General features: G+C 42.0%; 2 protein-coding genes across 8 annotated transcripts; one reads left to right on the plus strand and one right to left on the minus strand.

The window, feature by feature from the left end:
- Positions 1-147: 147 nt before the first annotated feature.
- On the minus strand, positions 148-13,380 carry lpin1b (lipin 1b). 3 transcript variants are annotated; one of them, XM_058057485.2, is made up of 19 exons: positions 12,974-13,380; positions 9,048-9,251; positions 8,890-8,985; positions 7,043-7,335; positions 5,585-5,683; positions 5,388-5,511; positions 5,011-5,284; positions 4,858-4,951; positions 4,591-4,775; positions 4,233-4,326; positions 4,054-4,123; positions 3,548-3,640; positions 3,407-3,465; positions 2,684-2,825; positions 2,466-2,614; positions 2,273-2,359; positions 1,926-2,193; positions 1,372-1,475; positions 148-1,010 (listed from the first exon to the last, which is right to left on the minus strand). In XM_058057485.2, exons 1-19 carry the CDS (start codon positions 13,046-13,048, stop codon positions 836-838), a joined length of 2,685 nt encoding a protein of 894 aa, XP_057913468.2. In that variant the 5' UTR covers positions 13,049-13,380; the 3' UTR covers positions 148-835. The 3 variants fall into 3 exon arrangements, with proteins under 3 accessions (XP_057913468.2, XP_078655219.1, XP_057913470.2); XM_078799093.1 differs by lacking the exon at positions 12,974-13,380 and adding an exon at positions 10,557-10,773; XM_058057487.2 differs by having other exon boundaries at positions 149-1,010; positions 2,684-2,822; positions 12,974-13,378.
- Positions 13,381-14,265: 885 nt separating this feature from the next.
- Positions 14,266-21,891, plus strand: gpatch2 (G patch domain containing 2). Of its 5 annotated transcripts, none has more exons than XM_058057359.2 (10): positions 14,266-14,430; positions 15,417-15,660; positions 16,012-16,559; positions 16,776-16,840; positions 16,998-17,195; positions 17,797-17,857; positions 18,018-18,057; positions 18,188-18,252; positions 18,343-18,431; positions 19,987-21,891. In XM_058057359.2, the coding sequence occupies exons 1-10, from the start codon at positions 14,381-14,383 to the stop codon at positions 20,151-20,153; spliced, it is 1,527 nt and encodes a 508-aa protein (XP_057913342.2). In that variant the 5' UTR covers positions 14,266-14,380; the 3' UTR covers positions 20,154-21,891. The 5 variants fall into 5 exon arrangements, with proteins under 5 accessions (XP_057913342.2, XP_057913344.2, XP_057913340.2 ...); XM_058057361.2 differs by having other exon boundaries at positions 16,012-16,556; positions 19,987-21,890; XM_058057357.2 differs by having other exon boundaries at positions 14,267-14,430; positions 19,984-21,889.
- Positions 21,892-21,942: the final 51 nt, after the last annotated feature.

Consider the following 21,942-nt stretch of genomic DNA (forward strand, 5'->3'; position numbering starts at 1 on the left):
ACAAAAACCGTACCAGCAAAAAATGTCTAATCCAACGTGTTACAGGACAAGGGAAAAGAATAAGAGAACAATTAAAAGAAAAAAAGGAATACAAAATGCAGTTAATACCACAACATATTTCACCAAACAATTGAATTGTCCGACAAGACAATTTATTTGACTTTGATTACACTCATTTTGGTCTACACTAAAAATGATACTGTAATAGTCACAGCCAAGTCTGATACTGTATATGATGAACAACTTCAGTCCAAATAAACTCTTTCACAGAAAGAATAATAAACATTTTAAAGCATATGAATACTATATGTACACATCATCATCTTACAGATTCTAATGATAGCAGCATAGGCTACAAAAAAATCTCATTTAGAAACACTCTGCAATGTGTTTCGGATTGATGAACGCAGTTTTTTTGTGTGTGTTTTGAAACAGTCACACACTAGTCATGACTGAGGTGAATTCGGTCCAGATAAGTAACATGAAAAGGCATTTGATGCCACCTCACATTCAAAAACAATATGCATATTTTAAAGAGTTGCTCTAGCTCCCTACAATAAATAGTCACTTTTTAGAAATGTGCTTCACATTATCCATTGTTCTGTTGAGTAATAATTATTACTTCACACACATACTTGCCTACTTGCATATGCATACATATATTTCCTGAAAATAAACAAATATATTTGGCACCAAGTTCAGCTCATCTACTAAAAAAAAAAGGCTCACTAATTCAGATCAAAATATGTGCTTAATAAAGCTGCCCTGAATAAATTATTACTCATACGTCCACTCAGACAGGCATATTGTGGGGAAAAGTGCTCTTGCATGATTGTCAACTGCCGGGGATGGGGGTAGATGGAGGTGTAGTGCCCTGACGGTCCACTAGGGGAAGCTGCTCCCTCCAGTAGGTGAAGTGGCTGAAGGTGTCCGAGCAGGGGAAGTCCGAGGACGAGGCTCGCATCTTTAGGGGGAACACGTGGTCCACCACCTCGCACAGACGCACATATCTGGATGGGGATCAAAACAGAGTAAATATCTTATAGCTTGTGTGGGTTTTAGTTTTACTCATTTTAGCTCAGGGGTGTCCAGAGTGTGGCCCCGTGGCCATTTGTGGCCCCTGGAATTTTTTCTTTTACCGTGTATTATCCGTGTATTGTAAAGGCACTTTACACTCATATTAGCCACTATAATACACATAATAATAGTAAATAAGCCATTTAAGACTTTAAGAAAACTTTTTTTTTTTACATTCTAAAAATTTAACAAGAAAAACAAAAATTTAAAAAGTAATAATTTTAATTGTAAGAATAATGAGGAAAAATTGTGTAATTTTAGTTTAGTTTTTTACAAAATATCAAGTGAACGCACGATGAGATGTTGGTCTTGGCATGTTCCTGCACCAGCTCTCCTTTGGGGTTCACCGTGAAGATCCTGTTCAGCGGTACGCCGACTTCTTTATAGGAGAACACATCCTGGCAACATGGATAACAAAGGAAAATGATAACTATGTGGGGAAAGCACGAAATGGCAGTCCAATATTTGACACTTTTTACACTTTACTATTAATAAAGTTTGGTTAGCTTCCTTTTAAACTTGTTAGAAAAGTGCAGCTCTCTGTAATTTTCTCTCTAGACTAGCCTTTATCACAGGGGTGTCCAGAAAATATAAATTTAACTATTAAACTAAACTTCTTCTCCACTTCTTTTTCCATTTTTGTGACAGTGAAAATGTTCAAAGGCCCAACAGATGAGTGAGAACACTTTTTTTTTAAATTAAATGATGAAATAAAGGTTTTATGATGGGAACAGCTTGACACATCTTGACACAGATTAATCCAGCTGAGACTATGTTCTATGGAAAAAAAAAATCAAACAGACCAGAGATAAGTGTTTGAGTGTGTGTGTGTGTGTGTGTGTGTGTACCGTGGGCCTGTTGCCAAAGGCGGCGTAGAAAGGCTGGGTGTTGGGGTAGAAGAGGTTCTTGATATCAGTCAGACACTCCACCTTGAACTTCTCAGGCTTCTTCTCAATCACCTCCCTGTGCAGAGCCGAAAAGAGGCTGCTAGGGCTGAGAAGCACCGGCCCAACGGGCAGCATGGTGCCCCTCTCGTTGACCCAATGCAGGTAGCCCCGCGTCATGTCCGCCATGCCGATAGCTCGAGCTGAACAGTACAGGAACTTGTAGCCGTTCCTGGGGGAGAAAGGAGGAGCAGGATGAGACATGATGAAGACATGAGCTCCGTCGTGTGCGGTGATGATGGCGTGCTTACTGGCTGACTTTATGGTAGAGCTGAGCAATACCCTGGTGCGTCCAGTCTTTACCCAGAGTGGGCAAGATATGACCCAGCGTGTCCGACCTGGAAGCCAACACAAAAATTCTGTCAGCATCCAGCGTACAAATGGATGAAAATATGAGTGAATTTGTTGCAAATCCAAATAAAGGTGCAGCCTGAAGAACAGCACCTGGTTATGGTTCCGTCGATGTCGGAAATAATGATCTTGTCATCCCAGTTCCAGAGGTAGATGGTTCCCTGACAGCGACACGTTCCCTGGTACTGAGTGGTCACACTGAACACCACATCGTTAGGACCGTCCTGCAGCTGGAGCGACATCTGCGTATTTGAGACATAAATATCATATATTTGAAATGCTAAACTCTTTCACTTTTAAAGACTTCTCACCAGCTGTTCGGATGTGAGTCGGAGTGTTTTCTTATACGACACGGTTCCTGTGGTGAGGCCGGGTTCTGATAGGAGACTTGGAGATGTCTGCTTGGCCTCCCTGTGCTCCTCATCACTGGAGGAGGACTCTTCTTTAAGTCTGCTATCAAACATGATTGACAAGTCGGTTGGAAGGATGACATTACCTTATAAATGTTAGCAGTTCATTGTTGTTTTTTTCTGGTCAGTGTACTTCCTGTGGAGGCTATTGTCTCATCATTGTATTGTAAAGGCACTTTACACTCATATTAGCCACTATAATACACATAATAATAGTAAATAAGCCATTTAAGACTTTAAGAAAACTTGTGCTCATGTGTCACAGTAAATGTGTTCCCTTGGGAACCTTAGTAGGGGGTGGACAGAGTTGAGTTGAGTATGAGCTTCCTCAACACTAGGGTGTGTTATTATCCTTTTTTTTATATTGTTATTGTCCTGTTGTAAGATCACTCAAACATGCCTTGTCTCACCAGACACTGACACCTAATGGTCGGTTTAGGATATTACATTCACAATTAGAATGCTTTTTCTGCCTTGCATTTGTATGTTAGTTCATTTTGACATTTTTACGCTTGAAAATGCTTAACTTGGGTCAAGAATAAGTACAATTTGATTTTCAGGGCGTCCGAGACCAAAATAAATACAACATGGAACATTTCATCTCATTTAGGAAGACCTGCCCACCTGCTACCCAACATTCCAACATCAGCCGACCCACAGTCCCCACGTACAGAGACGGAATCCTAGCAAAAACAAAAAAAAAAAAAAGATGTGCTTCACTCATGTTTATGTAAACAAACGACTTCCAATTTCAAATGAAATTACCGATTTGCTGCTGTTGTTGCGGCCCCTCCAGGAGAACCACCACCTCCCTCCTTTCTTGGGCATCTTCTCCTTCATGATGTTCTCCACCGCGGTCTGGTGCAGCCACCACAGCATATCCAAAACAAAACAGCGGGGGAGGGATAAATAAATACTTATACAACAGAAGCCAAAGCATAGCGTAAATGAACAATATGGAAAATAATAACGTAGAAATGGAGGACGCAAAGAGGCATTACGGAGCTGTAGCCCAGCAGGTCAGTCACACAGCAGAGGAGGAAGTCAAAGGCGGAGTAAATAATAGACAGGCGGGTGTACTGATGCATGGATTGGATGGAATGGGGTGTAAAATAACAAGGAAGGAGGAACAGAAGGCAGAATATAAGTAAGCAGAAGATGCTATGTTAAGTAGTTGCAGCATTGGAGTGTCGCAGTGCAAGCTGGATGTACAAATCAATGGGAGGGTGTCATTTTATCTCTGCAGTGTGTGTGTGTGTGTGTGTGTGCACCTTCGGCAGTGGCTTCTGAAAAGCTTGCATCGCCAGCATGATGGGAGCGGCAGTGCTCCAATTATAGTATCTGAGAGAGAAAACCAAAGTGTATTTATGTCTACATGAGTGGAACACCATGAAACAGTTGTCTCGATGAGTGATATGCTTAGATATAGTCAAGCGAGATAATGTCTCACTTTGTGCCAATCTTCACCACCAGGTTGGGGTCATCGATGACGGAGGGGTTCTCCACAAACTGCTGGTACGAGATGATCTTCTCACAGAACTGCTCTGTAAGTGCAAACAGACACACCTTAGACAAACGAGACACTAAACTTTTTTTCCGAAACTGAACAAGGATTTGGCAAAAACCTGTGAGTAACTCAGACACCCATAAAAATGTCTTTTCTATTTCTGACACACGACTTGCTCACCCCAGCTGCCTTATTCCTGTTACATAATTAACAATTGAAAAACACTTTCTGGCTGCCATTTTGATGAAAAGGCAACCATTCACACTTCAGACACCAGTGCTTCATCCACTGTCTTCTGTACCTTTGGTGATCTCTTTGTTGTCGCTAAGGCCGCCGCACAGTGAGATGGCGATGGACGGCAGGTCGCTCCCTGGGTCGCTGTAGCTGTCCACGCCGCTGTCTCCTCCCGAGCTGAGCGACTGTGGCGAAAGACTGGTGCTGTGGAGGCCCGGGTCTGAGATGCTCCTTACCGTCGCACCTCCATCACTGCAATAAAAACATAGCAGGCGGCCATGTTGGAAAAAAGAAGCCACAGAAATAGGACATAAAAGTATTCAATCAGCAATACCTCTTTGGGAAATACAAGGCAGCCACTTCAGGCTCCAGATCTGTGATGTCATCAAGGTAGACTCCATCAGTGCCCAGATGACGACTCCTTTTGTCTACCAACATCCGATGTTTCAATACCATGTATCAATTGATTCATGTTTTTTTTTGCTACCTTTTTTCTTAGATGGAGAATCAGTCTTTCCTGGAGGCCGGGATACTGTCTCCTCCATCTCTGACATCATACGAGGTGCCAGGCTCCCCTGTGGTTCTGCAGTTATGGGTTCTGTCTCCATCTTCACAGATTCAGTCTCCATCATCACAGCGTCCTCACTGGTTGCCGCCGTGCCCTCCTCCTGGGTAATCACTCTAAAGTGAGTGCTCTCCGATACGGGGATGGACACGGGACAAACAGGCGGCGACTCGGGTTTCATTGAGAGGAAGGACGGCTAAGAAGGGAAAAGGATATTGCAGATAGGTTTCGGGTTACATGTAGGACATGAATCATTTATTTACATGAAGAGGTACAGAAATAAGATGCTTATTGCTTACAGTAGCAGCCTGGGGCAGCTCTCCCCACGCCCAGTGCATGGCCGCATCCTGATTGGTTGCGTTGGACGGCTTCATCATGAGCTCCGAGTCGCTTTTCGGGGAGGTGGGACGGGAGCTTCCCGGGCTGAAAAAAAAGCAGCTTTCATAAGCATTTTTGACAACATAATGATTTGTTTCGATGTGAGTGAGTGAGGCACCTTTGGACGGGACTCCAATCGCCATCGGAGCGAGCATAGACGCCAGACTGTTTGAAAGAACCAGCTGATGGCCCGGTTTCCGAGACATTGGGCGAGACCCTGAAACACGTGCAGACATTATACTATTATAACCTTTACATAATATGATGCTCCATAGGATGATGAACGTATATTTCCACCTTTATAAGCAGCCAAACCCTTACGAAAAGAAAATATATTTATCAAAATATTACTTTAAATATATTGTATTATTTTATAATATATTATTTTTCTATTATATTTTCCAATACATTCTATATTATAAATACATGGAATAATATATTTTTGTACATATATTATACAATATATTATATGTATATTCATGTAATATATGGCAATATATTGCAGAATATACAAAAGATTGCCGCTTTCAATATATTGAAATATATTAAATCCAAATATATAATATATGAGTTTATATATCCCAAATTATATGCAATTTTATATATGTAAAAATATAGTCCTTTTTTGGTCTTGATCGCAAGATATTCTTTATATGTATCAATATATACACATATATGATCTATGCATATATTGGAAAATATAAACATAAGATCCCATATATGGAAATATATTTCCTAATACATTGCATTATATTTGCCAATATACTGCAATATTTTTTTTTCCATAAGGGAAGTGAATGTAACTTGGAATAAAATGTATAAATATAGTATTCTTCTATCACTGCAACAATAGGTTAAAAACCGTTTTTCCTATTTAATACATTTAATAATAATACAAGTTATTTTTAGGGCAGTACAGTAGCCTGGTAGCGGGATTGAAAATCTCTGTGGAGTCCCTCATGTGGGTTTTCTCCGGGTCCCAAAACATGTTTTGCTTTTTCGCTCATATGTATTTTTTATGACATTTTCCAGACTGGGAGTTACCTTTATCCGCTAGTTAAATGTTCACATTTCTTTCCTTTTACAAAAGCAGATCACGCTGGAACTTGTAGCCAGGATTGTAACTGCAAATTCCGCTTCCCTATTCATACACCTCCTAAAAATATATTCAAAGCATGCAGCATACATGGAGTATACATTCACAACTTCATTGTTTGCGTTTGAAAAAATGAGGTCAGGAATGTGAGTCTTGTGTTTGACAGCAATAAAGTCCATGTTTAGCACACACACTCTAGTGCAGCTCATATTAAAAGTGGCATTGCAGGGATGATGGGATCAAGTATGATTGTGATTCCGTTGTGTGCGGGGGGGGGGGGGGGGCACTGTTCTTGTTGCTGCATGCCTGACCCACATACTGCACGTGCTGGACAGTTCTGCTTCAGCTTCACTTCAATCAAGTGCTGATGCTTTCAATATGGACTGTTGTCCTTATCAGGTGTGTGTGTGCACAGGGGGGGTTTGGGGTACTCCCTTCATGTTTGATGATTGACTTTCAATGCATCTTCTTGTTGCTTACCTGTTGGTCTCCATCTCCTCATCAGAGCTGATGTCAATGGTGAACATGTCCTCGTCCTCAGAGTAGTCGCCGCTCTCCTCCCTCTTTAAGCTGTCCACTCTGGCTTTCCTCCTCCTCTTCCTTCTCTTCTTCATCATCATTGTCGCCGCTGTCATGCCCGGCTCTCCGCCGCTCCCCGTGGAGCCCAAGGTCTGCACAGGAGGCCCGGAAGTCTTCGCCATCAGAGAGGAGCTCATCAGAACCAAGCCATCCGACAGAATGGGAGAAGTGGCCAGGTAGGATGGAACCACTTCCTGTTGACAGCAAATACGTTAGATCAGTGATTCACTGTCGCCACTCATACAACATTTATGTTTAATGGTGTTTGGCCATCCCCCCTATGTTTTTGCATTTAACCTTGCTACTATTTGCATATTCAGGGCCTTTAGGCTTGGATTAACATGTGCCATCTTTGCTTTATGGCTCTAAAACTCCTTTCTCAGTTCTGTAAAAGGAGTTCGCATTTCCCTCTAAGAAACTAGAGAACTTTGCAGGAGTTTCTGCATGTGTGTGCATGTGTTTTTGGCACTGAGAGAGTGTCTGAGGTTAAAAAAAAAAGAGAACAAGGTTAAGACATATTTGAGAATAGCTGGTCACGTTTTAGCTTCCCTCTGCCAAGTGAACAAGATTCAAGAAAAGCCCTGGGAATCTGACACCGGTCTGGTTGAAATAAATCACCCTCTTCCCTTGTTGATGCTGGCCCCCGCAGTAGTTTACGGCTCATTTATGTCTTCAAAGCTGCACACATAGTCACGTGCATGTCAAGATATTTTACACAACCCCCCCAAGGAAACAATGTGGACGGTGGAAAGACAAATCAGCTTTCCAAGAAGTGGAAACAGTAACTCTTTTCATACTTTTCCATGAACTGACTGTTGTTTAGCGGCAGGCATAAAAAGTGGGGATAAACATGACCAAGATTTATAACCTCTAAATACACAAGGCTTGAATGTAGGTTAGTCAGCTCTGCGTTTGGTGCTGCTGCAAAAAGAGGAACACTGTTCACCTAAAAGGGAAGGATGAAATTCCTGACAGGGATGCCAACTCCACCCCATGTGTAAAATACACATCTACACAGCAGGGCTGCAACGCAAAAACTTAGAAACAGCAGTTCCCTTCTATTCCTCGTCTTATTGCAGGTCCAACAATGCTCCCTCACTCTGTCGCAGTTTTTTCAAAGATTAGGTGTCTACTCTGTGTCAGTAATGTTTCGGTGAAACAAGCACCAAACACGATCGCTAGAACAGCACAATAATAATAACTGCATAATCATAATAACAACATGGGCTACTTTTGGGGCCATAACCCACAACACTCCGACGTCACTACTGTTCGCCCGCCACTAACCAGCACCAGCAGGAGCTTTATTTAGCTCCTAAATGTTTTTTTACTCTTACTATGTGTACAATATCGGGGAAAACAAGTGTAAAGCCATTTAAAGTTACATGACAATACATTGATGAGACAATAGCCACTGCAGGAAGTATGCGGTCCAGAAAAAAAACATCATCATTCTAACATGTTATCTTATTTATGTCTAATATGTCTTATTTTCTCTGATTAGATCCACAATATTGGGTAATACAAATGTATAGGTGACTATAGGGGTGTTATTTCATGTCTAGAGGCCTCTAATATCTACCCATGCATCCTTTTTCTATGCCACTTATCCTCACTGGAGTCGCGGGTATTCTGGAGACAGGCCTCTAACAATGTTAAAAAAATGTATAAACAAAGATTGTATACAAGTTTTATATGCCATAACTATGAAAACTGTGGAATATACTGCATGATTACTTATCATGTACCTGGTCATTTTCCATTTCTTGCACAAAGAAAGCCTCTCCGTTGTCCCCAAGCTTCATATGTAAATCCACATTCTCTCCGTTGATCTCCATGTCCACCTAAAACATCAAGAAATTGATCATAAAACCTACCAGATCATAAATAGATACTTTTACCTTACCACTTTCTCTCTGGACCGGAGGACGCCCATCTTGCCAAAGCGGACGTGGAAAGGCGAACACTGCAGGGAGCCATCGGGCTGTCGCACCACAATGACGTCAATGCAGCCCGACAGAGTGGCCGGATTGAGGCCCCGGTACAGCTCCTTCACCTGGACGAAGACCTGACCCGCCAGCTGGCCCACGTAGTTCATGGTCTGACGGGTCTGGAGGAGAGGACAGGAAAAAAACAGGACATAAGTATAAAGGAGTTGTTTATGACCTAGCAGGAGCAGGCAGAGGGGTGACATTATTCTAAGAATCCATCGGTCAGAACTTGTTGACACTTTGACCTCCTTGAAGGCGCTGGGAATCATGTCCCGACTGTTCAGCATTCAAGAGACTGCTGACGAGATAAGACATCCGGGGAATGACTGGGATGTTTTCTGAGAAATGGGAGGATGACTTTGAATGGTCACACACTATATGGACATAAGTTCAACTCCCGGGAAGACTTTCTACCAGAATCTGTGTGTCCATTCAGCCATTGTTAGAGGTCACTGTTTTTTGTATTATGAAGGCAGGGGATAATGTTGCACAAGAACATGACTCAATGTCCATTGCTTCATTTGTCTCCACCAGCTGACTTGAGAACTTTTGTTACCAACAGAAGGAACTGCTACTTCCTGTGTTTTTCCCATCAGTATTGACAAAACACAACAAACGTGTGTACTACATGAACCTATCTTGGGATTTCAAAGAGCACCGTGTTCCCCTCGGGTACAGACAGCTATTTTTAAAGCCTCCGTTCATCACTGCTGCCAACACCAGACGCCGCTTAAGATTATTTTCCAAAAGGCGGGGCATTAACACCCCTCATCATCACCTTCTCCAGAGGACAACAGGAGCTAGTTCTGAGAAGCATTATCTAAACGTTGCAGCACGTCCAACTCTCTAACCTTCACTGTCTTACATCATGAAGTACATATTCCCTGCGGAGATGTTCACTTTCAAAGCTGAACAGAAGCTTTGTGGTCTCAAAATAAACCTTCTTGTTATGTAGATGAGGCCAAAAAAGAATAAGGAAGAAAAACATGATTTTGGTGTATGTATTTTGGTGTTTTTCCTTTCCCCAATGATGGGGAAAGCAAATCACAGCCTTCATTTGGAGAGACTCACTTTTTCAAAATAAGGTATATAGTACACTGACTGCTTGCTTTTTTTTGTACACTTTAGTGTATAAACACTTGGAGTCATTTTCACTCAACTTTCACAAGCATGAACTCTTTGTGGTGACACTTCTGAGAAACTAGAAGTCAAGAAAAAAAACTTTCGGTTTGAAATGAAATATTACATTGCACGCGCTGATGTGAAAATCTCTTTGAAACACTCGTGAATTAACCTAACAAGTTATAACAATATAATAATGAATGATTACGAGTACGATAACTTTAATTGTACAGAATTATGTGCGTTAAACACAATTATATGGATGGAAATGTCTTTAAATACAATACAAAACTCTCTCCTACCTCTTGACACAAACACAACGAAGCACTTCCTCAGTGATGAACGACCTCACGGACGGACATTATTTTTTCCTAAAAAATAAAAAAAAAGATTGTCTAATATTTAATTAATATCCATGAAATACTACCAGTGAGTAAAAAAAATGGGAGAAAATGAATATTCCAAGTCCAAAAAGCAACGACTCTCATTCCTCCGGACAGCTGACGCATAGCTTGTCTTGCTGTTTACGTCACACACACCTAAGGCCCGCCCACCAGCCAATCAGCGTCCAGATTTGTTTTTCATACTACTGAATTCATCGCTGCATAGGCTCAAGTTGCTCTCTGTGCTTTTTCCCGTCATTATATTGAATTCCCCCATCATTTGTAAAAAAAAATATATATATACGTATATAAATCATATGTGTAAGGATAAAGCAAATACTGAAACAGCAAGGTGATTGTGTTTTTAAAATGAGCTTCTTGCAGAACCTCTGCTGCGGCTGGCTATGGTGACGTCACCGAGACGGCCTGATGCAGTGAGGTGATCTTTCTAGCCAATCACAGCCCTGCGAGACACCACGTTTTGTCGTTGTGTGTGGCTTTTAGCCTCAAACAGAAATTCTTGAAGTAATATTTGGCTTCACTTTCCGTATGTGTGTGTGTGTAGGCCTGCGGGCCAAGAAGGAGTGGACTCGCAGCCAAAAACCTCTGTCAAAATGATGAAAAAAATGCCTAAAAATAATTACTGTGTCATTTCATTGTCATTTATTTGAATTGCTCATTGTACTGTACTGCCTTAGGTGTCATTCTTAACTGTCAATGTAAAAATAAGTTAACCAACATGAACATACATTTTTTAAAAACAACAAAACCTTTTCTATGTTTTAACTTATTGCAAGTTGCATGAAGGCTTGATGCATTTGCTCTTTGGACATTTTTAACTGTCATGCAAGGATAAAAAGAAGTTAACCACAAACTAAAGAAGACGTAACTTTGTTTTTTTTTAATGTTATAACTGGCAACTTGTATGCCAATATGTGCCATATTGTCCCGATAAGTTCCATTTCCTGTTCTATGGTTGTCGTCACGCTTTTCCTCTTTTCCAGTTTTCTGAGGTGGCGTCCCACAACAAAAAGTACAAAAAACAAAACAACCATGACAAGCTAATTTTGTAGCAGCAGGGAATATGAGATATGAGTTTTGCTGCATCTGGCAGCAAGCGCAGGTTTCGAGTGACATGTTGTACAACGTTGCCTAGAGACGACATGTCCTCTTCTCTCTTAACATTTACTTTGTGCCGAAGCAACTATTTATTTACTTGCCTCAAGGTTGTAGGAGGCCTTCCTATGACATAACATGATAGCAGTCTTCTATATAGACATATGTGACTCATCACCTGTATGTAAATGAGGCATCATGTGACCAATTTCACCTTGGTGCAGTTGACGCCCTTTTGTGTTGACTCAGCGAGCGATGCTTTTGCACGACGCAATCCCTTTTACAAACCCAAGCTGATATAGACCTCTGATTGGCTCAGGATGTTGTGGCCTGAGTGTCACATGATGTAACAGGAACATAAACGGCATCCAACACACGACAGATCCTATTTCCTATTTCTATCCTTTTTCTGCGTTTAATGCTTTTTGCAGTAAATCCAATAAGTTCTTAAAAACAGCAAAGTTCTCCTGTCGTTAGAGGAACTTTGCAGGAACTCTGCAGAAGATCCTTAAAAACAACAGAGAGAGTTGCTATCATATATTTTCTGCAGTAGAGTCTTAAAAACAACAGGGCGTTCCTGTCAGGTAGATAATCTTTGACTAGCGTTTTGCAGTAGGTCCTTAAAAACAGCAGACTGCTCCTGTCATGTAGAGGATCTTTAGCCAGTCCCTTCAAAACAGAACAACTCTTGGTTATATGTATAGAGAATCTTTGACCAGCATTTTTGCAGTAGCTTCTTAAAACAGTAGCACACTCCTGTCATGTAGAGGATCTTGCTTAAGTATTTTGGTTTTTTTTTAGCACATTCTCCAAAACAACACAACCCCTAATCATATAGAGATCTTTGGCTAGCAGGTTCTTAAAAACAGCACAGCTCTCCTGTCATATGGGGAATCTTTGTGTAAGTCCTTAGAAATAGCAGGGTCCTCCTGCCATATAGAACATCTTTGACTCACATGGTAAGTTTACAGTGTGTTTTTGTAATGCAGATCATTTCTGACTATTGTTTTTGCAGTAAAAACAGCAGAGCACTCCTGTTACGAAAAGGATAGATACCTCAAAACAGCAGAGTGCATCTGTCAAAGAGAGGATCTTTGAGAGCATTTTTTGCAGTAGGTCATTAAAAACAATAGAGCTGTTATATAGAGGATCTTTTACATTCCTATTGGTAAAAACAACAGTAAGTGACCACACTGTAATTTCTACGCAAATAACTTTACCCAGCTCCATGTGGTTTCGGTAGCATCGTGCTCAACAGCCTCCTCCAGCTCTTCACCTTCCTCTTCTGTTGTCATAATTCCATCCTTTGTTGAGGCCTAAACCTCCCAAGTTCTGTCCAGCCCAGAAAGTGCCGTCCTCACTCTGCAGCCTCCTCAAGATTCTGAGTGCAAACTGCAAGTGCACCCTACTAAATTTACCTGGGCCCTCTGCTCCAGAAACATGAGACTGGCCCCCTCCCCGTGTTCCCCCAAAAGTGGTCACCATGAACAAGACCCTCTGACTTCTCTGGCATTTTGGTAAGGACACCTGCTTGTCGGAATGTTATATTTGCATGGTATAGACACTCTGAGCGTACATGATGTAGTGGAATTCACACGCCATTGCCATGACACTTATTCAATTAGCATGTGTCTTTTCCGTCTGTATTTTGGGACACCTGTTGTTGAGCCTGTGTTGACCATGGCTGTGCTGCTGTCACTGACGTCCAAGACAGGATCAGATTACTTCAAGTTCAAGACACCCTGGATGGCGCCCGGAGACACTTCCAAGTGAGCACTGTGATTACTGTTGCCACAGACCAGACTTAACCTCTGACCTTTGCTGTGTGTTTTGACAGGCGGGCTTACAACTTTTTCCACTTGTGACCAACATTGACCTCTAGTGTTTGAAAGTGGCAATTACACAAGTATTGGATGATGTAGCAGTGGGGCCAAACTTGCTGCAATACTGATGTGTGGCGCCATTTTGACATTGTACATATTTTTTATTTAAAAAAAGGCTAAAAAAACAACCCCATTGTTATGATATTATTTTATTTTCTCATTACTATATTGTGTTATTTAATTGTGTTTTTATTAGTTGTTAACACTAGCTTTCAACTTTTTCTCTGTTTAGTAAAATATGTATTTGTATATTGTATTTATTTATTTGGAAAAGTTAATGTATTTCAGTAGTTTCAATTTAGTAAGTAAACTCTTATACTTTTTTAAATAATCTTTTTTGTATTACAATAATGCACAACAACAGCAGTTGGGCTGTTTGTGATGTTGCATTTATGCTCGGAAAACATGACATTATAATCCCAAACAGCCAATATTAAACGATAATATTTTTATCTTTCTTAAAATCTTTTTTTATCTATCGTATTACTTTCTTAATTATGAAAAAGGCAGATTAAATTTCGATTTCATGTGTAAAAATCTTTCTACAAAATAAATAGTTATTTTAAGTGACTTCCCCACTCCCTACAGTCTATGAAGGCACCTTCACCTACTGCTGCTGCCTTCAGAGACCTCCTCCTCTTCCTCCTCCTCCTCCTCCATTGCTTTTATGTCAGGATGTTGCCTGTGGTGTCTAAATGTTATTCCATTGTTTCTGGCTAAAGGTACCGGCATTCTGTGGCTTTAATGTTCCGTGCGGCTAACAGAAAAACCATCAGCAAAGCGGGAAACGGCTGGTAGGTGTTTTATTCTTTTTAAAGTCATACAGAGCTTCGTTTGATCGCGTCCGTGAAAGCAGCAGCAGTTGGCTAGACTAGCTTCAGAAAAGGCTAGCCTTGCTAATGGGTTAGCATCGTGGCTACCTCATCTTTGTTATCTTTCTTGTTTGTCATACGACATGGACAACGTAAGTGTAACGTGTATGAATGAGGCTACATCCCTCACTTGTAGTTTCTTATAAAATGGCTGTGAAGGTAGCAGCGCCTTAAAACGTCCAGCGCAAGCTACAAACTGGTTAGCCTGCAAGCTAACAACAAAACAAGGAAAGCCCAGGAGGGCCCGTCCTTATTATATAGCTTATATTATTTATTGTAAGTATTTCAAAGTAAACCCTTAAAGTGCTGTCTTTGATTCGGAATTCGTCAATGAAAGTAGCTAACTTAACTTACAAAGATATCCTCGGGTACAGCAGACTGGTAAATGGTCGTGATTTGGCGATGTAATCTGAACATGTCTCAACTCTTTGTGATGAATGCGCTTCAGCTGACCGCTTTTAAATGATGCCTGACAAGTGATGTACATCTGACTGCAAAACAAACACACGACTGTAGACAAGAATGCCAAATTGTGGCTCCATGAAGCCTGCCCGAACTATAAGCTGTAGTTTGTCACTTGAATAATGTTATCGAGTGGGAAGGGTGCTCTTTGACCAGATTCGTTAACAAAAACAATGCACAACACTGCAGTAACTGAGTAGCACAACCGCATTTTAAAGCGCATGCAGAGGCAGATGTATGCTGCCTACACAGGATACTTGAAAAGTAGCTACTGCCACCTTGTGGTGCTTTTGAAAATCTGTCACCGCTGTTAATGCCAGTGTTTTTTTGCCAGCCTCTCTTACACCCCATTTTCCTTGTTTTTCTGAAGATGCTGCAAGTCTTTACAAAATATTTCCTACTTGCTGACTTTTGGCAATGTACCCACTCATGCATTCTCCTGACAGGCATTTTCGCCGGACAATGGACGAGCTGGTCCATGATCTGGTGTCAGCACTTGAGGAGAGCTCGGAGCAGGCGGCGCGGGGTGGCTTTGGCGATGGCGGTGATCATGCGCTGTCTGTAGGCTGTCTGCTGAAAAGACAGGCACGCAAACGTAGGGGCAGGAAACGCCGCTCGGACAACCCGCACCCGCCCTGGGAGACGGGACACCTGAGCGAGGGCTCAGAGTCGAGTGTGGAGGAACACAAGGTGAGACCACTTAGTGTTCTACTGACGCTTTTCCATTTGCAAAAGCTGGGACTACTCTTTCTAGTTTCAGGGTCAGCTGGGGTTGCAGTCCAGTCATTATTGTAAACTTTTAAGATATACGGCACAAAATGACAACATCCATACCCTGTGCAGAACAACAAATTTGGTGCAGATCTGGATAAAGGAATTTGTTTTCAAATTTTTGCTTTTGCAATCCACTTTCATTGGGACCAACCAAGCTTGTTGTGTTAGGCAGCTGACAGCCACTTTTTAATATACTGCCCCCCTATACACTGCTGGAGTGTTACAATTAGCATCCAAAAAATGTTGTCTTGATTTGGTTGGTTGCAGGACTATCGTGCCAGCACAGGAGGCGTGTCCGCCGCCAACAGCCATGCTCGTGACAACAGCGACTCAGATGAGCAGCTCGGCCCCAAACGCCGCACCCCCCTGTCATCCGACATGGGCAGAGGCAAGCGCCCCCTGTGGCCGGACGACTTGGGCATCTTGGGCTCCTCAGAGGGAACACGCAGCCTCAGGCGACGGCGCAAGGTCAAACGTATGGCCGTGGACCCCCCCGCTGAGCCGGAGCCCCCCTCTATGATGCTGGCCCCGCCGCCTGTCCCCAAAGCCCGCGCCGGAGCCAGACCTCTCAGACTGAGCTCCAGCGAAGGCAGGGTGGCCATGGAGATCTGCGGAGGCGGGCTGGCGGGGCCAGTGGGTGGGAAGAGCAGGATGAAGAAGAGGAAGCTGGCCCCACATAGAGTCGGGATGGAAGCTGCCGATGAAGGGGTGGTGGTGGAGAGCGAAGAACCCGTCGCCTCTCCGGTGGAGGGCTCCAAGGACAAGATGGAGCTGGAGGAACAGAAGGGGTCAGACGAGGAGATGAGTGACAGGTGGTTAGTGTTTTGACTTTTTGATTTTCATAGAAAAACAACAGAGTAAGTAAGTATATCAACAAGTAGATATATAAAAAAGCATTTTGGAAGATTAATTTTTATTAAGTTATAACTTAATACATGAAGTAAATAAAAACAATCTTCACAAATTTTTACAGTATTTTGTTCGCCCAAATCTTTTTGTTTTTATTTATAACTATTTTTTTCTGTTTTTAGTGAAACCAGCAGTGTAAGTAACAGCAGTGACGGAGGACTCTACACCAATGATGAGGGCAGACAAGGTACTTCCTCTTCATTTATTATAGGTCAAAAAAGGTTAATGTTTAAAGTGCACACACTAGCTTCACAGTAAAATAGCATCACAAATAAGGGGATAGGGGGTCGTACTCGCACCAGCACATCGTGTACGAGCATGTGATTAAATACATCTTTATTCAGGCGACGACGAGCAGAGTGACTGGTTCTACGAGGGTGAGCCCGGCTCCGGTTCAGTGCCCGGGGGTGCTTGTGGGGTGGCGGGCGTCATCCCCTGGTGGGAGAGCGACGCCGGCTCAGAGGAGTTGGATCTGACGGACCCAGTCTTCAACAACATCCTCACGGGGTCCTTCCCCCTCATGACCACCGATGCCAAGAGAGGTAGTAGGCCTGTCACGCTAACAAATTTTGCTGGATATTATTGTCAACAGTATTTTGAAAACATTTTTCATGAATGTAATGATGATATATGGCATAATTAACGTGAGTACACCCTATCAAAAGCAGACTATGACAGGGGGTCACTCACTCCGTTCATTCTGCTATAGAACCAACACACCCAGGTGCTGAGACAGATGCCCAGAGTGATCCTCTTGTTATCCAGCCTGTTTGGTAGAGAGAGAGGAGGAAGACAAACATGCATTCACATGTCAAGTTATCGAGGCCGTCAAAATGATTAAATTGTTTATTGTGGGATTAATTTATTTATTGATTATCCTGACAGACCTAGTGGAAACAGTATGGGTGGCCACTACGAGGTGCCACAGTATATATAGCTGTATTTACAGTTTATTGATAGCAATTAACACACAGTAACACATATGTATAAAAATACATGATTCTACCAGCTACAACAAATTTTATAATATGCTACGCAAGTTCAAGTGTCACACAAGGCTCCACAACATCATCTTGTCCGCTTGCACTTGATCTCAAATAATGCCAGTATTGTTCACCAATCCGTCTTCTATCCGCTCGCCAGGGTTCCAAGCCCGACTGAGCCGTCTCCATGGACACCAGAAGCAAGGCGGCAGTGGTCAAGAGTGAGTTGTTTTGATTCTTTGACTGTAGTTTTTTCATGAAGCAATGTAATAAAATCATGATGTATTTGTACAAGTTAAGTAGTTTAAAAGGGAATATTTAAGAAGTGTCACATGCAGGTAAAGTTTGGCATTGAGTATTGATAAGTATCACTCTGAACAGGCCGTGGTTCAGCTCAGGCTCCAGGAGGGACCATGGGCAGGTGAGTTTAATACTTCTTTTTTTTCCATGACTTGTTTTATGGTTATTTTACTTATCTTAATATAGAAATGTAAGCCAAAAGCATTTATATTACAAGTGTATTTTACAAGATTTTCCTCTCTTGGCTGCAGTTGCACTGGGACACTCGGCCTGACAGAGGCCACCGGAGAAGCTGCTCTGTGAAAACAGCCAACAGGTGAAGACACCCATCAGCCGCTCCCCCTCGATTGTCCTTTAAACCTCAAAATTGGTGGTTACATCAACTCGAGCTTTTGTGTTTTTGCAGACAGACGAGTGGCCACCTCGGCTCCCTGTGCATGGGCGACGTCAAACGGAGGCGGAAAGCAGCCCCCCTCGGCTCCACGGCGCCCTCAGGTAATTTGGATGCGCACCTCAACTTGCCATCTGCTGTTTTATTACCAGCTGTCCACTTTTCTTCATTTATCTCTGCCATGTTTTCATTGGTGTGTGCTTGTTTGCGTTAGACTTCCCTCTTTACAGTACTTTTACACTACATGTGGATACAATGTAGCATTTATCTGCATACAGATGACTGATTTAGTTAATTCATTAAATCATCTATTATTAGTAAAATACACATTTAAGCAAATTGTAAACATTTGTTTGCCCAGATTAAGCATTTTCAAGCAATCAAAATGGCTAAATGCACTAAAATATAAATACACTACAAGCCATAGGACCATCAACTTGTGAACGTAGTATTCTACATCGGTCACTGGGTGTCATTAATTGTTCGGCGAGACCACCACCAAAGCACCAAACTTTAACAACCAGCTTTTATTGCAGGTTTGAATTATTTTGTAGCAGGCACAATAATAACAAATAATCATTATAGCAATAACAATCCGAATGATAATAACACAGGTTACTGTTTCAGCCATATCCCACAACAAGCTAAAACTCTGAACCCCCGATGTCACTTCAATACTGGGAGTATGGTTAGCCCTCCTCACCCGTCGTTCAACCCCAGATCGTAGCTCCTAACCCCTAAGCTTCGCTCGACAAGACTCAGCTGTTAGTCATGCTGTCAGCAAGAGAGGATGTCGCTGGATAAGCTCATCAGCCACTCTGCTGCACATCTCAAGCTCTCGCAGGAGAGCAGGTGGCGGACAAATGCAGAAAAAGTTTGGCCCAGGGACCCGCCTAGAACTCGGGCGCCGTGTCTGTAAACGAGAGGGCGGCTTAACCCAGCGCTGCGTGCATATAAAGCAAGGATTAAAAGGCCTTTGCGGGTCACTCTCCTGTGACTGGACGGTGAACTTCCAGGAAGAGACGGAACAAAATGACCACACAATTGAGCTGCACCACTCTTGGATTGCTTAGTAAGGTAGGTCACCAAATCAATAGAAAACTTGAAATGATTTGGAGTGAGTAATAAAATGGAAAAAGAAAAAACAACCTTTTCAAGTGCATGCAGAGGTACATAAGGCTGTTGGATGCTGACCACTCATCATGCCTCATATGCAGCTGCTGTCAAGAATAAAGTCTAAAAAGTCATAATATTATGAAAATTAGATCAGGTAAAAAGTTATATTGGGAATATATTTGTAATATAAGAAGAAAATTATTAATAATAATAACTTGAAATATTTGGGGAAAACAGAAAAACAACAGCAAAAATTGGGGAAAAAACAGTAAAAAAAAATAACTTATTAGTATCATGTCTACATGTGTTCATTAGAAAATCTGAAAGTGGAAACGTGGACCTCGGTGTAAAATGTTTGGGTACCCATGTTTTAAATGGAATATTTGCAGTATTGTTAAATTAATAACGTCTTAACAGAGCATTGTTATCTTTGTATGGAAGAACATAAAGCATGGCTTTTTATGGACAATGGTGTGCTTACGTGATGAGCTCTGGATGATCCGTAAGTGTCTATCAATTATTCTATTTAACTCCTTTCAGCAGTGGTCGGGGAGAACGTCCCCCCCATACCGGACTCCAATGTGGGAAACCGCATGTTGCAGAGCATGGGCTGGAGCCCGGGCATGGGCTTGGGTCCCGAGGGACGGGGCATCACCGAACCCATCCGGACCTTACAGAGACCGAAGGGCGCAGGTTTAGGTTTCAACTGACCCCCGCACAGATTCTGGGACCTAAAGAGGCGTTGCCGCAGGGATACATCTGTGCAGGAGGCATTGGAAGAACACTTTCCCATATTGGGGAGACTGCAAGGACCCTGGGTGGTGGTGAGTGGATGTGAGCTGAAGCAAAGACTGAACCTCCATGTTGGAGGATCTCTTTTATGACCTTACTGCCTCATCAGCATCAGCAACTATCAGGCCACCAGGTAACTTGACCACACAGCTTCAGTCTGCAGGTCAGTGGCATAATTATGTATAGTTCAGACTGATGTCACGCACAAGTCTGGACTATACAAGATATGAAGTTATACTGTATGGATGTGTGTATGGACCCTCTCTGTTTTATTGTTCACAGAATGTTTTATCCTTTTTATAAAAAAAACAGACTCAACCCTTTGTTTTGCACCACAAAAATGTGCATGTGCAACATACTATTCCTATTATATTTGAGTTACAAGGGTTTTGTCTTCACTCATATTTCAAACATTTTAATGTTCAATGCAAGCTTGGAAATTTGTTTTAATATCCGCTCAAAAAGGAGAAAAATAAGTGTCATTGATTTGAAATGTGGTAAGAATTAAAAAATAGTTTGCAACATGTGCATTGGATTACAGTCGTCCCTCACAATATCATGGTTTGATTATCACTCCCTCACTATATCATGGTTTTCCAGAAATTAATTAATACATGGTCACGGTTTCGTGGAAGATTATGGTCTATTATTAGTCAAGACATATCTAAATACAAATAATTGGCTAGCTGGTTAGCTTGCGAGCTAGCCAACGTCTCAAGTCCCAGCAGCATAAGAGTTGCAATGTGGTGTAAACAATGAATAACGGAAGCATAAAGGTGACAAAAGGTGTGTTATGTCACTCTGATGATGTTTAAAAATTGTATACAGATTTATTAACATTGAAACCTAGTATATCATGGAAATTCATTAAACTTGGTTGGGTCTGTAACCAGTTAGCTGCTATGAATGAGGGACGACTGTATGGAAATCAATAGAGGAGATGCTACTCATATAAATTAGTTTCTTGACACTTTTCTGCTCGACGGTCAGTGTGACTCTGTCTTATTAATAATGTACATGACGGGTCCAATAAAGTGGTGTGATACTGAGCTAAGAACTGTGTTGGTGAAAGTATTCCTTATTACGATTATTATTTTTATATATATACTTTTTACTTTTAAATCCTCACATTTTCCCCATCCCATTCCCATTGGTGTATACCATCCTCCGACATCACCTTCCCTTTTAAGTCATTTCCCTTCCTTTTAGTCCTCTTTTTAACAGTGGCCAGACGACCTTGAGGGAGGAGCAGCTGCATGAGAAAAATAAAGAAGAAAAAATTGGCCAACCATTCCAAGTTCAAGGCAAAAGGCAATTTTAATTCCTACGGTGTATTCTCGAGGATACAAACCCATCCATGTCACCCACACTTATCCTTCATCTCCCTTGTCCTCTTCTATCTTCTCAGGCTTCATTTTCCGTGCCCCCATTCTTTCCCCTCACTCGTCATATTCTCCATTTCCCATTATTTTCTTTCCTTTGTTCTTTAGCTTTCCAACACTCCTCCATCATCTTCATGTTTCTTTCATGTCCATCATTTTCCTCCCTGATCCTCTTTCTGGTCTCCTCTTTATGGGAATATGGAAGCATTGCGTGTCCTTCATCCGTCTATTCTCCCTCCCTCCCATCTTCCTGAGAGCCGTTCCCTCCCTCCTTTCCCTCTGCTCTTCTCCTCACAGACACACTTTCTTCTGTCTGACACTCTCA

The sequence above is a fragment of the Doryrhamphus excisus genome, linkage group LG19, assembly GCF_037039965.1.
Source record: "Doryrhamphus excisus strain RoL-2023G ecotype Guam linkage group LG19, RoL_Dexc_Guam_v1.1, whole genome shotgun sequence".
NCBI lineage: Eukaryota > Metazoa > Chordata > Actinopteri > Syngnathiformes > Syngnathidae > Doryrhamphus > Doryrhamphus excisus.